The 16,423-nt window shown below is 41.8% G+C and overlaps 1 protein-coding gene across 1 annotated transcript in view; it reads left to right on the top strand.

The window, feature by feature from the left end:
• The window catches only part of LOC308218723 (ephrin type-B receptor 5), a gene marked incomplete at both ends in the record, with an annotated part of 40,670 nt that overhangs the window by 11,394 nt on the left and 12,853 nt on the right, over positions 1 to 16,423 (top strand). Inside the window, 3 exons of the mRNA XM_080613083.1 lie at positions 2,806 to 3,502; positions 9,049 to 9,204; positions 11,256 to 11,594. Of these exons, the coding sequence (XP_080469209.1) occupies positions 2,806 to 3,502; positions 9,049 to 9,204; positions 11,256 to 11,594 (1,192 nt within the window). The remainder of the gene's footprint in view (positions 1 to 2,805; positions 3,503 to 9,048; positions 9,205 to 11,255; positions 11,595 to 16,423) is intronic.

Below are 16,423 nucleotides of genomic sequence, written 5' to 3'. Positions count from 1 at the left end.
GTGAGCTAAGCCCTTCTGGAGACTCTCAGTTCTACATCCTGGGCCTATGTGCTGTGGTATGGAATACCTCTTTGGCTAGTTTGGGTCAGGTGTCCTGTCTCTGCTTCCTCCCGGCTTCCCCTCCTCCCTGGCAGAGCATGAGGCTCACAAAGTCCTTGGTCAGACTAAACATTCTGACCAGCAACTGAAAACATCGGTTTTATCAGTACTGTCCCCAGGCCGAAAGTCAAAAACTCAGTGCTGCACCAGCTACTAAGAAGGAGAAAAAGTGACTGCTACTGCTAAACCCAGGACATCTGCTCCCATGGGTGGTGTTGCTCTCTGTCTCTAGCTCCTTGAAGAGCCCTAGCTGAATTCTGCCTTTGAAGTCTGTGAAGCACGAAGGCAGGCGTAGGTTGATGCTGCTGTAGGTTCCTGATCCTTGTGGAATGATACAGTGAAGTCTGTGTGGCGTTCTCTGTAGGTAGGGTTGTTTAATGCTCTTCTGGGGGACAAATCTTCTTTGCAGAGTTTTGCTATGACTGGTAATCAGTAGTGTGGGTGTGAGTGATCAGTCAAATTGTGCAGTACCTGAACATTTGAAGGGTAGATGAATCATGTGTAAAACCATGTTTGGCTTGCCCCAGTTTGCTGGGACACGTGCACACGAATTAATATTTCCCTTGTAATTCTATACTTTGCATTCTAACCTCTTTCCTCAGTTGTCGTTGGCCAGTTGCAAGCTTTCATTATAGGCTCAAAGGTAAAGGAACAGCTAGACCTGTGGTAGTTCAGTGGAGCTCCAGTCTAAATGTGTTTATTTATCCATTTTCTAGGAGTCTGCCTATGCATTCCAAGCATTTTGACACAATCATCACGCAGATTGAGTGTTACTGTTCATAAACCAGATCGTAAACCAGTCATGTATGCTGTGCGCCAGGATATGGAGAGCATTTAAGAGGAGAAGTAGCTTGCTGGGAACCCACGACTGGTGCACTGAGGGGTATACTTGGTCAATTCTGTGTAAATCTGCAGTCCAGCTGGCTGCGTTCAATACTGGCTGCTGGCTTTCTACCTACCTGCCCAGAGCTAGAAAATGAATTTGAAGCTTACCGGGACATGAGACACTACAGGCTTTCTGAAGCTCTCAAAAGGTGGGGGGGAAACAAAATTCGTGAGCCCTACAGCCATGGCTCAGGACCAGAAATGTGCAGCCATAAGTGAGAGAGATGTATATTTATCTTGCACATGTTGTTACTGACTGTGAGCTCTCTAGAAGGTATGAATGTATAGGTATATTGCAGTCTTCTCTGTATTCTGTCAAGCATCTGAGTTCAGCCTTTTCTGTCTGCTGATCCATGTTGATCCATGTTCCAAGCTTTACTCACTTCCTTGGGAGGTATTCAGTGACCCAAGTTCTTGACCAAGCATGAGATTTCTCATTTCTGCTGGATTTGTGAAGAACAGGAACTGCAGACTCTTGCTGGAATAGCACAGACAAAGTAGCACTGTACTTTGTTCAGTATTGTCTGTATGACTTGGAAGGAAGAGGGGCTCAAATAAACTGCAATTATCCCATTGTTTTGTTGCTTCAGTAAGAGTGTTGGAAGTACTCCATACTTAGAACAGATTAAGGTGACCCCAGAAAGCTGCATAAGGCTTCAAAAAGTTCCTGTTTTCTGTTGCATGCTTATGGTCAAGCAGAAAAAATGAAGCAACAGTTACGTAGATGGACAGATGTTAGAACGTGATGGACATCAGGGAAGCTGTCACCAAAGGGAGTGGATCCTGTTTCTTGCCACCTCCAGTCATAGATTCCCACCCTTCCTTTGCCTCATACCTGAAGATTAGGGGACCACTGGGTGATCCAGATCTTCTTAATCCTTATGTGAAAAGTGATTACTTTTGATGCGTGTTATGCATGTTAGTTTTCTATGGTCAATAAAATGTTTTGACTCATTCTATAGCCACAAACATCATGATGCATTCAAATATAGGAGATGGTTAGTAGTGGAAAAACAGACGTATTGTATTCAGCCACAGTGAAAGGTTTGACAGAAATTGCTGTAACATTTAATTGTACCTTTGGTTTCATCTGTGAATGGATAACAAGGCTTTAAAACTTCATCCTCAGTCTGACATCACTGTTTAAATCCCAGGCTAGCAGAATAATCAAGAATTCCTGATTTGTAAATGTACATTTTAGTTTGATCAGTTTGTATAGAAACTGTTCTGTTAATAATGAAAGACTCCTCTCCACAACCACATAGCCGGAGAGAAAGTGAGAGGCAGGAAAACCACCTTAACAGAGATAAGAGAACCTCAATTGGCTCCTCCCAGGGCTACCTTAGGAGGGTGATTAGACCATTGTCCAGGGATGAAAGCCACCCAGGTGAGTGAAAGAGACAGGTTCTTTGCATCACTTTACAGAGTGCTACTACCTACATGGGCCTGAGATTCAGGGGATGCAGGAAAGATTTGGATATTGTACAAAACTTGATGGGAGGATGGTTGCTTGCTCTAAGGTGGGAACCAAAGGCAGGAAAAGGGAGGGAACAAGCATGACATATGTCAGGTTTGCATGAATTATGTTTTCTTTCACAACAGTTCTTACTTGCGAACTTTAACAGCTCTTCTTTACAGGGTCATAATTTGTCTTGTATAGAGTGCTGTGCTACACATACTGTCACCTGGTCGAAGTCTTACCGTAGATGTGGCAAGGTGAAGGGAGGGGAAGAAAGCCTGTCCTGTATTTTTGATGCAGTTGAACAGTGAATCCATATTTCTTTTACTATTTCTTCTTCCTTTTCTCTCCCATACATTCAGTGGGATGAGGTAAGTGTCTGGGATGACAAGAAGCGCCTGATCCGAACCTTTCAAGTCTGTAACGTGGCTGAACCTGGTCAGAATAACTGGTTGCGTACTCACTTCATAGAGCGTCGAGGAGCCCACCGAGTCCACGTTCGCCTCCGTTTCTCAGTGAGAGACTGTGCCAGTATGCGCACTGTGGCCTCTTCTTGCAAAGAGACTTTCACACTCTATTACCATCAATCAGAGGCTGACACAGCTTCTCAGGAACTGCCAGAGTGGCGTGAGGGCCCCTGGACCAAAGTGGATACTATTGCAGCTGATGAAAGCTTTTCGCAGGTGGACAGCACTGGGAAGGTGGTAAAGATGAATGTTAAAGTACGTAGCTTTGGGCCACTCACCAAGCATGGCTTCTACCTGGCCTTCCAGGACTCGGGAGCCTGCATGTCCCTGGTGGCAGTCCAAGTCTTCTTCTACAAGTGCCCAGCTGTGGTGAAAGGATTTGCCTCCTTCCCTGAAACTTTTGCTGGAGGAGAGAGGACCTCATTGGTGGAGTCCCCAGGGACGTGTGTACCAAATGCTGAAGAGACAAGCATGACTGGGTCTATGGGTGTTCGGTTGCACTGCAATGGAGAAGGCGAGTGGATGGTGGCCATTGGACGATGCACCTGCAAGGCTGGCTACCAGCCTGTTGACGATGAACGAGCCTGCCAAGGTGAGAGACACTTTTCCCCACCTCTTAGGCAGCCACCTCGTTAGTTCTCTGTGTTAGGAGTAGTTGGCATTTGCCAAGTTTGCAGAGCTAGGAGATGTAGTAATTTTTCACCAAGAACACTTACTAGCACCCTCTTCTGACACTTCTAGCACCTCAGTTGAGTTGGAGCAACCACTTTTTTGTGCTAAGAACATACCTAGAAATTCCACTCAAGGCTGTAGTTCAAGCTGCCACCAGAGACAGCCTATCAGGCTACATGTACAGAATTGGTAGGAGTTGTGACTAAGAATATTTGGATCTAACATAGTTCCACTTCTTTACCAAAAGGCAACAGCATTAGGGAAGAGATGCCACATGGAACAGAGCTGAGCTAGTAATAAACTCTACTGTCCTGACTAGTTTGGGGCCTTTTGCCAGTGCTGTTGGAACTGGGGATAAAAACAAAAGTAAAAGGGAAATGGCAGCAGCCTGGTCACGGGACAGGGAATGTGCTGCAGGGATCTATGAGCCTGGCTCAGTGAGAAAAAACAGACATAATGGTATTATCATTACCTCTAATATCCTTTCTGCCCTGGGGCCCATAGTATTTTCTGTAAAATGATTGTAGGAAGAAGTAGAGTAAATTGCATATCACCCAATAATGGTATTGGGCCAAAATCTGGCCAAGCCTGAACACCCAGTCTAATGTCATGACCGTGAAGCTTAAGACAGTCCATTAGACCAAACTGCTTATGTTGGTTATATGATTTTTATGTCTAGCGTTCTTCTGGTACTTCCTTGGTTTTAATTTGTGTCTACGCAAGCTCTCTCAGCAATGTAAACTGTTGCTGCATCACACTTAGTACTCCAAAAAATAAATGTGATGTGGAACCGAGTTTTGGCTGCAGACACAATTTTAAAATTGGATTTTAATTTATTCAAGTAACAGTTCGACTGGGACGTTGGGAGTACAAGTTATTCTGGTCAACTCCAAGTGCAAATGCCACGGATAGTTAATGGTTGTCAATACGTTACCTTCAATTTCTATTTCATTAAGCGATTGGGGTCATACAGAATAACTTTATTAAGATACCATTCATTGTGCTGGACTGGAGACCTATGAAGCAGTTAAAATTGGTAAGTGCTTTTTATTTGTTTAAGCTTTTATCCTGCTCATTGTATATTCATACAGCACTGCCCCTGAGAGTGAAGCTCAGACAGGTGTAGAGCAACTCTATATGGCACTAGCTTTGCTGTCTGAATCAACAGCATGACTAGTTCATGATCCCAGTAAACTGCAAGTCAATAATTTAGATAGTAGCCTTAAGCACTCAAAAGACATGGAAATTAGGCTTGGCAAATAAAAGTAGGGACTTTAGAAAATACAGCTTCCATTTTTTGTAGCATTCAATGAGAGGCAATATTCCCTTGCAGTGCCATTATCACAGAAGCTGGATGAAAATGGTAAATATTTTAAGGAATAACTGAAATAATGATAGTGTATCAGATTACAAAGCACTGCTCCCATTGTTTACTTCCTGAGATTCCATGAGAAGCTTAGAACAGAAGACAACCAAATAATGAACCTTAATGTGAGAAGGTAGACTTTTCTCCTCCTGTTTCTCACAAACTCCTCTAGCTTGATCATTGTTCCTCATTTTTTCTCCTGCTGCCGATACTTTGCTGTCCAGTTTGAATGGAGCCGTGCTCAGCTGGTATAGTTAATTCCTTTGCTTGGTGTTTCTTCACATGAAGTCCTTTTCAGGACTTCTCTGTATTTTCTCCCTTCCTAAGATCAGAAGCACACTGTGATACAGAGTTGCTACAGTGTTCTATATGAAATACAGAACAAAAGCAGTAGCCCAAGGGCAGACTTCTGCTGATGATCCTGCAGAGAGCTCTTCTTAATAAGACTGAAGAATGCACCAAGGATGGGTAGAAGCAAGTTTCCTTCTTACACTTTAGTAGAAGAGTGTGTGGGCATTGCCTTCCCCCTCACCATATGGAAGCCTGTGGAATCCTCCATTGACCAGCTGTTACCTCTTTATTTTGAGCAAAGAATCTGACAAAAACCATTCTCAGCAGATAGAAAGCCTTTTTATTTTTTTCCCTGCCCCCTACCATGAGTTAAGATACTTCTTTTTGTTTCATAAGACCCCCTGCTGCTTCTTACTGTATGGCAAATTCCTTCAGCTACACAGAAAGGTGAAACAGCATCCTTTAGTAAGCCCTTGAGGTGATGTGCAATGTGGTGTGTTTGGGATTCACTTTTGCCTTTGTCCAGGTAGACTTGTTCTCACACTGAACAGTCAGAAAGTCGAATGGCAATTTACAGAGGAAAAAGGAAGGTTGGGACTTTAGCTCTTTTTCTTTCTGTACATGTATACACACATGGGGCCTTGCCCTGGAAAGTTTCCTGCAACTCTTCTACATAGAGGGCCTGAAATAGAACGTTTTGGGTGATTATGCTGTCCTAGGGTAGGGGTTCCCAAAATTCCAGACTGATTGGCTGTTCTCCCAGATCTTCTCTCAGATCAACAGGTTCATTACTGAGAACAGTTGTTCCTGGTTTCTGTCCCCACAAACCATTTTACAATACAGCGTGTTTCTTGGGATTCACTGCCCACTGCTTTTCATTGCCTTTTGACTAAAAGTCAAATGGGATGTAACTTACCAGATGCTTTGAAAGTAATACTGAGAATTCATGACTGAAATGTTTGAAACAATATTTCAAAAGTGACTATGTGAAGAAAAAGAGAGAAGAGAAGAGACTGCTTGATAAACTGCTGAGCTGGCTTCCAAATGGAGAAGGTGAGCTCTTAGCTTGAAACCTCACTGAAAATAGAGCTATTATTTTAATAATACAAAGTTAGTGTTTTTATTTTTTGTCTTTCAAGTCCAAATACAAATTAATTTCAAGTCGGTTCCACCAGTCAAGTTCCATGTCTGTTTTTCTCCATGGCAGTATCCAATATGATGCTTTTCCCACATCACTGTAAATGTGCCAATACTGTATCAGCATACCCCTACATCTGCAATTACCCTCCAGCTACAGCACACAGCTGTTTGAGAGCTCATTTATCCCGCAAGAATACTGCATGATTATTTTCGTATTATTAAAAGATGTCTTTTCCTCACTAGCCTGCATAAACTGTTTTCAGTGTGCGAGGCTAAGGAAGTGTTAAGATTTGTGTTAAAGCATAAGCTTCAGTAGTCTGCTAAAAATGTGCATATACTATTGCACATGCATATACATATGCAGAAAAAAACCTCCCAAACAAAACAAAATAATCTCTTCTCAAATTTTAATCACTTAAAGGATGCCTCCCTTAATAGTTTACATTGCAGGGATCTGTGGAAGTCGTCCACTGCAACCCCATGCTCAAAGGAGGACCAAATTGGGTTAGTTCACTCAAAGCTTATTCTAATCTAGTTTTCATTATTCCTAAAGATGAAGATTCCACAATGTCCCTGGGCAACTGTTCCAGTGTTTGATGACACATTTTTCTTTATCCAATATAGAAGGAGATTGTAATGAGATGTAATCAGAGATTATTGCAACTTGTGCCTGTTGTCTCATGTTCTACCACCTTGTGTCTACACTTTCTTCATATCCTCCCATTAGATGGCTGATGCTAGCAGACACAGGCAGCACAGGAGTTGAGTGTGTAAGGGGGAGCTAAGGAGAATTGGGTCAACATGTCTGAGATGAGCTGTGCCCAGCTGAATGTTGTGGCATCCTGACACTGTGCCAGGGTATGAAATATGACTGAGACAAGCTGAGAGGAAAGCACTTGTGCACTCCGAGCTCTGCCTTCTCCTTTCGTAATAACCTTAGCTTGATGGGAAGTAGCAGCTTGCTCTGCAGCCTGAGGTGCCAGCTCTGCAACTCTCTGTCCTTGCATTAGATGCTGTGAATCAATGAGAGCTAAATCTGTGTTTCAGTAGTGGTGCCTGGAAGATGACCAAGTCATAGTACCCCCAGTCACATGGCCTGTGGTTTAGCTGGTGTTTTGTGAGTTGTTTGGCAGGCACACAGTGGAGGTGTTTCTGGAGAAGCTGCTCTTGTTGTAGGTTTCTCTGGGATGGTCCTGAAATGATAGTTTTCACTAAAGAAAAATGATTGGCTTGTTTCAGCTTGGGTATTTATTATGACTGTCTCCAGTGAGTACAGTAGTCATCTGCAGAGATTGTAGGACCACAGCAAGTGGATATGATGCCATAGGCTACAATAAGAAGGGAATGTAAAGTACATGAAAACTGAAAAATCCTAAGGTGTGAAAAAGGGGATCATTCAGAAACAAATGAGGTATAGATTCTGCCTCTGTGCGGAAAGACAGCCCTAGGCTCACTGTAACTGCTAGAATAAAAGGAAGTGTCTTTTGCCTGTGTAGATTGTCAGGGGACTTTTTTCTCTTTCCTCCCAATTTGACCTTTGATATACTATTTATAGAGTGACTGGACTGAGGCAATGCCAGGAAAAGCTCCATGTCATGGGAACAAGTATCATTGCCATCTATGGGCTACAGTCCCGAGTGCCGTGAGCTAGCGTATTTTAGGCAATTTTGGAAAGGGATAAAGGTGCTTGTGAATGTAAGCAGCTCTCTGACTGGATGCAGAGACAGGGGTGGGGGTTTAGGAGGAAGCAGAAGGTGTGCGATAGCTGCAGTCCCTGGCCATGGAGGCCATTCTTTAGCTACATGGAGGCCAGTTAGTGTCCACTGTAGTCAGTCCAGCCTTACTGGCAAAAACTGCAAATGTAAAATATACGTAACTACTAATTTTAGGTCATTTTTCTGAATTGTTTTTTTTTTAACCATCTTTTCATTAGGAAGTTAATTCAGCGTCAGCATCTTTGCCAAAGCTAGAATACTCCCATACTGTTCATAAGTGACTATTTTTTCATTTTCTTTCCATGTAGGATGTATTTCCGTCCTTGTTTCAGCTTTTTGCATAGGCATTCTCCTGTGCATTTGCAGATTAAATTGGACTAAATCTGGGAGTCCTTCATCTGTTATTGGGAAGTTTCCAGACCTACAGGAAAAGAATAGGACTAACAATCCTAGTGCCTGCTCCTAATTTTGATGCAAAATCAGCCATGCTAGCTTGTATTACTTTAAACAATAAAACTGTTGAAGGCAGCATAAAAAAACAAAGTGCATTTTTGTGGCTCTTTTGGGTGGGGAGAAGGAGGTGTGGATAATACCTGTAACTGTTTGACTGTTTCCAGACGTGACGATGTTAGGATGCTCTTCAGCTTCTCCAACACTTAAGTTCTTTGAGCAAGTAATGAGAGGACAATTTCAGATGGCCAGAGCTGTCTCTGGACTGGTTCTCTTTCATCTGCCTGTGAATCAGTTTAAGCACTTGTTCTATAGAATAAACTGTTTTGAAATTGCAGCTTTAACAATACATGCTCCATAAAGCAACAAAACCTGTAGTAGCTACTCTGTGTAATAACCTTTGCCTACAGCAGCAGCACGAGTTACATGTAAATAAGATTGCATTATTTCTGAAATCTGAATTAATGAGTTTCCTGCTTTTGCCTCTTATTTTCCTTCTTTTAGCCTGTCCCCTTGGCTTCTTTAAAGTATCTGTGGGAGATGACCCCTGCCATCAATGCCCTGACCACAGCCACGCTCCACTGCCAGGTTCCAGTGAATGTGTGTGTCAGAACCGTTACTATCGATCTGCTTCAGACAATTCTGATGCTCCCTGCACTGGTAAGTATTTGGATGGAGTGTCTCAAAGCACAAAGAGCAGTTAACGAGAGAGAATGTGCCTGACCGATTCAGGAGAGTTGCAGTTCACCTCTTCTCATGAACCTCTGAAATAACCCAAAACTGCCCTTTGCGTCTCCAGTTGACTACAGGGTATAGCCACTCACTGGATGCAGACAAGAAGGCAGAAGCATTCCCAATATGCTTTTTACAATGTTGATACATTGGTGAAACTGTGTTTTGAGAACACTGGGGTGTTGCAATACTAGATGCTCAGAAATTTGAAAATGTCAGCTTTTAGGTGACTCATATAATCTTAATTAAGTTTACTGCAAATATGCATAAGGAGCTACTTTTAATGAAAGAATGATGTACTCATTTCTCATGAAATGCAAATTAATTTCATACACGGGGGTAAATACTGTTTGTTGAAGGAGTTAACCAGTATTTTCTTCCCTTTCTCACTGAAAATGTGTGTCATGGTTTAAGCTTAAACCATGACAATATGAAAACCACATTTCCTGCACAGAATCCGAATTTTACAGATTTTATTTATGGGAAAATAGTTTTTTTCATTGGCTTCTCTGTGGTTCTCATCAGTTACAACTTTTCACAGTCATTGATTATGAATATTAATAGGCCAAGAAAGAATAATTAGATGCAGAAAATGAAATAAGGTTAGTGATTAGCAATCAAAAATAGAATTTCAGTAATATAGGAAGCATCACCCTGGAATTTTGTGGAAGTGACAGGAAAAAAGAATTACTTTCTAAAGCAATTTGCAAACACTTTATGACTCCGAAGTTAAACACTCAGAAACACAGATTGCTTCTGTAATCTCTTGCTTCCTATACTCCACAGAATCCATCTGCAACAGTATTAAGCATCCTTTGCGTTGACTGTGATAAGACTCCTTAAGGAAACTAGTATGTGATCATGCAGTTAAATACTATACCACAATGCGAATGCTGAGTGGCCCAGTTAAGATCACAAAAGACATTTCTGACGTTTCCCGATGGACAAATGTGTCATCTTGTCAGTAATTCATTTTTTAAGCAGTCTTCTGTGTGTCTGCTGTACTCAAATGCTCCAGCAATGAATTCAATTGCATCTGGAGAGATCCCCCAGAAAGACCTCATTCACCTGTACCTAGTGCAGGGTGTCAGCATTAGACAAAGAAAAGGCTTTGCCCATAGTTTTCATTGATATTCCTTGACTATAGAGTAATTGTAAGAATGAGGATTCTTGTAGTTCCTTACAGCCTTTGGAGGGAAATGTTCTGTAAATCATGTTTCCCTTGCCCCTCCCTGTTACTAAACTCAGCTCTCTGTCCCTTCTAGTCTTGCTCTGTGTCTACGTCCAGGTTTAGCAACATAACACAGCTGCTTATTTTTATCTGTCGTAGCTTTTCACTTCCTAGCACCAGCATTTTGTCCCATTCTCATTCCCATGCCATCTTCTCACACTCTGCATTTTCTTCCTTCTCTTCACTGTTTTTATGCCAGCAGAAGTGTTGGATGCACAGAATGAGCAGGTTTTTAGGTGTTAAGAGTCTGCTTCCAGTGCCATTCAGGAACCTGGCTGGCAGCAGGAACAGTCACAGGGAAACTGGCATTGAACTCCTGCAGTAGATGGAACAAGCTACTGAAGTCTGAGAGAGTTCGTTACTCGCTCAAAGGAGAGAAATAGAGGTCTCAGTAAGGATAATTCTTTACTAAGCTTGTGCAAAATTTCAAAGGCTTGCAGTTTCCCTAAACACTGGCTGTTCCTCTAGGAAAAAATACAAGTCACACCCTGGAAACAAAGACCCTTCTTGTTAATTTTGTTTCTCTAAACCGTGATAGTACCGTGTTTCCTTCGTATCTGGAACTGTATATTTGATGTAGCGATGAATGTGTTTTTCTTAGCCTTGTTCAGAGGAATAACTAGAGAAGAGTAAGAATAAGAAGAAAAAGCAACTTGTTTGTCTGTTCTTTCCCCTCTGCTTTGTCTTGGCCTCTCTCTCACCACTCCCATTCTTTCATAGGATTTTGATCTTTCATTCTGTCTTCTAGGCATCCCCTCTGCTCCTCGTGACCTTAGCTATGAAATTGTTGGCTCCAGCGTGCTCCTGACCTGGCGTCTCCCGAAGGACTTGGGTGGCCGCAAGGATGTTTTTTTCAATGTCATCTGTAAAGTATGCCCAGCAGGGTCCTCAGGGCCATGCTTGCGCTGTGCGGACAACATACAGTTTGAACCACGTCAAGCAGGCCTGACAGAAAGTCGCGTGCAAGTTTCCAACCTCTTGGCCCGTGTGCAGTACACCTTTGAGATCCAGGCTGTCAACTTGGTGACTGAATTGAGTTCAGAAGCACCCCGCTATGCCACCATCAATGTTAGCACCAGCCAGTCAGGTGAGGAGAACCCTGCATCTGAGTCCCAAAATTTCGTCCACTTCTGTCTCTGATTTGATCTTTGGAATCCCAGAGCTTTGTCTTCTTACTTACGTGTTGTGCCCTTTTTTATCTTACTCTGCTAGTTCCATGATTTCACTTCTGCCCTTCTCTGAATGGGCTTTCCTTTCTTGCCTCTTGCCGAAAGAACTGAGTTTAGCAGCTGGTGTTGGTGTATATGGGGAAGAATTGCTGGGGCAGAAGCTGCCCTGGAGAAGATGGCAGTGGGAGATGTAGGTCAGAGAAAGCATGTTGCTTCATGGTGCAAGAGAACGCCACACTGTCAGGGTTTGATGGGAATTTTGTGAGCATCAGCTTGCCACAGCAGCTCTTAGCGTTTCTTCATTTCCTCTTCACCTTCTGTGTCTCCTACCCTTCTCCACTTCTTCAGTCTTTGTAGCATTTTTCACCTGTGCAATTTTTTTTCCTTTCTAAGTTTTGCCTCCTTTCTTGTTCCTATTCACCACTTTCCATTCTCCTCATTTCAGTTCATATTCTAGTGCACAATACTAGTGGTATTGTTACATCAAAACTGTCCACCTTTGCCTTGCTGCATATCATAGTAAGGAAGTGGAAAACAGAGACAGATAGGCACTGTCTTAAGGTGAAGATACAGTTACGGATAGGCACTGTGTGACAAGAAAGAATGTATACAATGACATTTACTCATCACCTAAATATACCTGACCCTGGGAGGGCATATGTGAATACTGTGCAGTCCTGTGGGTCATAAAAGGATATGAAAGTACAGTTTTCACAGTTCCTTCAGAGGTGTTAAATGGAATTTTGACAAAGGATCCAGGGGCAGAATCACCATTGCTGTTCTACTGAAATTGGTCTGGGTTCTTCTGCATGCCATGTATTTTCTTCTACCTTGTACTTTCTTTTTCAACCTTGCTGTTTATGTAAGTGGCCTTGGGATGTTATTCTCCTTTCAATAGGAAACAGAGTTTTTTTTAATGGGTTTTTTTTTTGCCTTTTACATGGTAGAAATATTTAAATGTGTTGTACAGTTATATCAGAGGTGTTGTGATCCTTCTAACTGGGAACTAAACCACATGGATGACTAAACTAAAACACTAATGGCTTGTGTGGGCAGTCGAAGGAAAGGGAGAGATTAAAGAGTTGAAGAGCAGGGCACACTGATGTATAGCATAAAAAAGGCTTTATATATATGGAGGGAAATGAAGAACAGCATCAATCAAATTCTGATTTTCTGTAAATATCATATGCCAGGACTGGAGCTGGAGAGAGCCACATGCATACAGGCATACAGTTCTGCTACATGTCAACAATAAGAGAATGGGCATATGTTGTTCTTTACAAGCATGCATAAACTAGTCTGGAGAGGAATTGTACACAGCTTGCTTAATAGAATATAATGAGGGGTAATGTGAAGAGGAGGAGAAAGAGGGGGAATAATTTGAACTGACAGAAAATGTCTGTAAACATTTAAGAGATGTGTAAATGTTAAACGCAAAACAAATCCCTAATGAAATTCCACAGTGTAGTTGTAGAAACTCCTGCAAAAACAGGCTTCAGCGAAGCTCAAGAGAAATGCTGCAAAACCAGATGTGGCATCATGATCTTGGTTAAATCACATCTTGTCGTTTCTGCTACTATACTACGGAAAGGAAAAGAATATATATAGACCCCAGTAATTTCCTAGTGTTAGCAGATACCAGGGGTTTGATATCCCTTTCTCCCTTTTGAAATGTTATCTGACAGTCACTGCATAGCAGAGCATGTATAGGATAACTGGTCCCCTGAAGAGGCTGGCTGCAAGTAAGTGATCAGTTTTTCTTTACAGTAAAAGATATGGCTGGGTAATTTGTATGGTAATTCCAGGCAGTTCCTTTGTCTTCTGCTAGAGACCTGTTAGATCCTGAAGAATTCCTTTTCTTCATGCTTCTCATCTCTGCCTCCTTCATGTGTATGTGGCGTAATTTTGGCAGCTGTTTCTTTCTCCTGCCTCGAATCACCAAATCTACCCTTCTCATGTCTCTGGGTGTGCTGGGTGTCTAAGGTATCTTGTGTACCCAAGCAGCTTCAGGGGGGGCCAACACACTTACACGGCAATGTGTGCTGAATGGCTTCTTCTTATGTTTGGGTTTTTATTGTTCTCCTTGCTCTTCCTCAAGATCATTAGGAGTGAGCTTGAGATGAGATGGCCTAAATTTATACTGACAGCTCATACTAACAAGGCCGTTTTTCCTCCATCACGTGGCCTGTCTCATCCATGTCCCCTCCTATCCCTTCAGCAGCTTTTCACTTTAGCATGGCTTATTGTTGTTGTATTACATTATTGTTATTATTATTATTACTATTATTATTATAATACAAGCAGAGATGATCATTTCAGGATCATATGTTCTGAAAGAGACTAGGAGGGGACAGGAAGGCATAGAGGGTATAAAAAAGGTGGACTAGAGAAAGATAAGCTTTCAGAATAAATAGCCATAGCAAGATTTTTCTCTCCATTGAATTAAGGTGACCAAAGACCCTCCAGCCCTGGCAGTTTCTGAATATTCTGCATATTCATACATTAGTCAGACATTCAGTTCTTCCAGTTGCTAATCCAAAAAATCCTCCTCCCCACCCTCTGCCCCTTTCTTAGAGGTATCTCAGGCTGTGCTGGAACAGTGCTACTTATTTCCATGCTACTTATTCACTCTTCATCTTTGTCTTCAAAGCACTGTTCATCAAGGTTGGCTTATCCTTAAAAACAGTCTGTTAGCCCTGCTTCAAAGTATGATAGCATCCTTTGGTTACACAATCATATTTTCCTGTGGTAGCCTGATTATCATGTTCCTACTCTTCCGTGAGTATGTTTCTGAAGACAGAATTAGAAAGGCTGTCATGAAAAACATCCCTTAATATATTAACACTTAACTTTCCGTAGCAAAAAGCATCTGAAACCCATTTGGATGGCGATGATAAAGTCTTTTTGGATAGTAACAGTATGACATGGCAATTACCAGAAGGAAAAACCGTCCAGAGATGAGGCAAGAGAAGAGGGCATTGCTTTCCACCCAGGTTTGAAGTCTTGTGGGTGAATACCTACAGAAGCGTCAGGATATACAGAAAGATATTGGAAGGCTGTTCCAGATAACATGAACTGCATGAGGAAAAGCTATTATGTAATTGTAGTAGAGTTATGCTTCTTCACAGAGGGGAAGCTGACACAAAGCAAAGAACTGAATATCCAACCACATTATTAAAAAGAGCCCTGACAGAAATTGTAATCATTATTTTAAGATGTTTAAGTGTGTCTCAGGGTAAACAAGCATCTCCTCGCATGTCGCAGGACAGAAGTCAGGTTTTCATTTGAAAAACTGTGGAAAAACTTCCTCTGTGCACATCTATAACTGCCTGTCCATTTTTTTTCCCCTATGCTTTCCACCGAAGCATGTAGTAATGTCTGTTGCCAGAGCCACGCTACTGAACTTATTCATTCAGGCATTTGTTACATTCCTAGAAAGAAGAGGCAGAGATAAAAGCAGCAAAGACTCAAATGTTGGAGCGAATCTGTGCAGACTTTTAAAAGCAAGTAGATTTTTTCCTTTTTAACTGGATCCAGACATTACAAGAGCTAATGGAGATAGGTGACAATCAAGATTTTGTGACCAGATTGCCTTGTACCTGTGAAGAGGTATAAAGCAGCCTTCTACATCACTTGTATTCAGAGCAGTGAATAGCAAAATCTGGCAATACCAAAAATCTGTTGAACTGCAAGAATGAAAGCTAGACAGTCTGAAGGCTTGTGTAAGACACTGAATGATGACAAGGACAGTTAACAGATAGTGTCAGGAAATTTAAGAGGACCTGATATAAGATTTTCAGGTGAAGTGGTGTGAGAAGCGGAAAAGAATTAAATGCCAAGTATGATTATGAGATTACAAAGGGAAATGGATAAATTGCTTGAAGATGTTTGCTTTCCCAAAGAGAGACAAAGGAGTCCAGTAGACTTGGTTGTCAAAAGCAGGGTCACAGACAAGGCATTTTCGTGATCAGAGGAGGAAAGTATAAAAAAGAGCGTAAAGCTACATGTTATTATGTTATACCAAGCTAAAACCAGCAGGTAAAGCAAGTGGAGTGTGACCTCTGTGTTCATTGTCCTCTGAATGAACTACGTTATATTTTAAAGTGACAAACTGTTTGCTTATTTCTGATCTAATTGCCAGCCCTGAGCACTCACCAAAGGTCCCTAAGAATTTAACTGTACTGTTTTCTTCTTACATAGGAACAACAAAAATACTCTTCAGGTTCAATTTGTCCCTTAATGACGTGTTAACTTTACTGTCTTCAGTGGATTTGCCCAGTTATGATTGGGACTTAATAAAGCTGTTTATGGCCACACCACAAAAAGAAACTATTCCAGTTTCTGTCTTTACTGTGTCCTGTCTGCACCATGAGCAGAAGATGAATGTGCTTGTTTTCACGTTTCAGGTTTCAGCAACTGTTTAAGTGAAGACAGAAATGTTTTGAGCACGTAAAACTAGGAGGTGCATAGTAAAACATGGCACTTTGTGGCATAAACGCTTTTTTCCAGTGGAATCGAGGGGCAGCTTTTCATTGCATGTCATCTCCCTTCCTGCTCTGAGGGCATTTTTAAGAAGAAATAAGTACTTCAGGGAGGGGCCTGCTATTAAACATGTGCTTTTGTTGTCTTGAGAACATGTGAATGGTGCCTTTAGGAGGATGAAAAAAATGAAAAGCAAAACTACCCCACATATAGTTTCAGGTTAGTGAGAAGTAATGTCAGTTACACAGCTCGCAAAGTCTTGAAC

Source organism: Psittacula echo, assembly GCF_963264785.1.
Source record: "Psittacula echo genome assembly, chromosome: 3".
Taxonomy (NCBI): Eukaryota; Metazoa; Chordata; class Aves; order Psittaciformes; family Psittacidae; genus Psittacula; species Psittacula echo.
The sequence above is the reverse complement of the archived record's forward strand: the minus strand, read 5'-3'. Positions and strand labels throughout refer to the sequence as shown.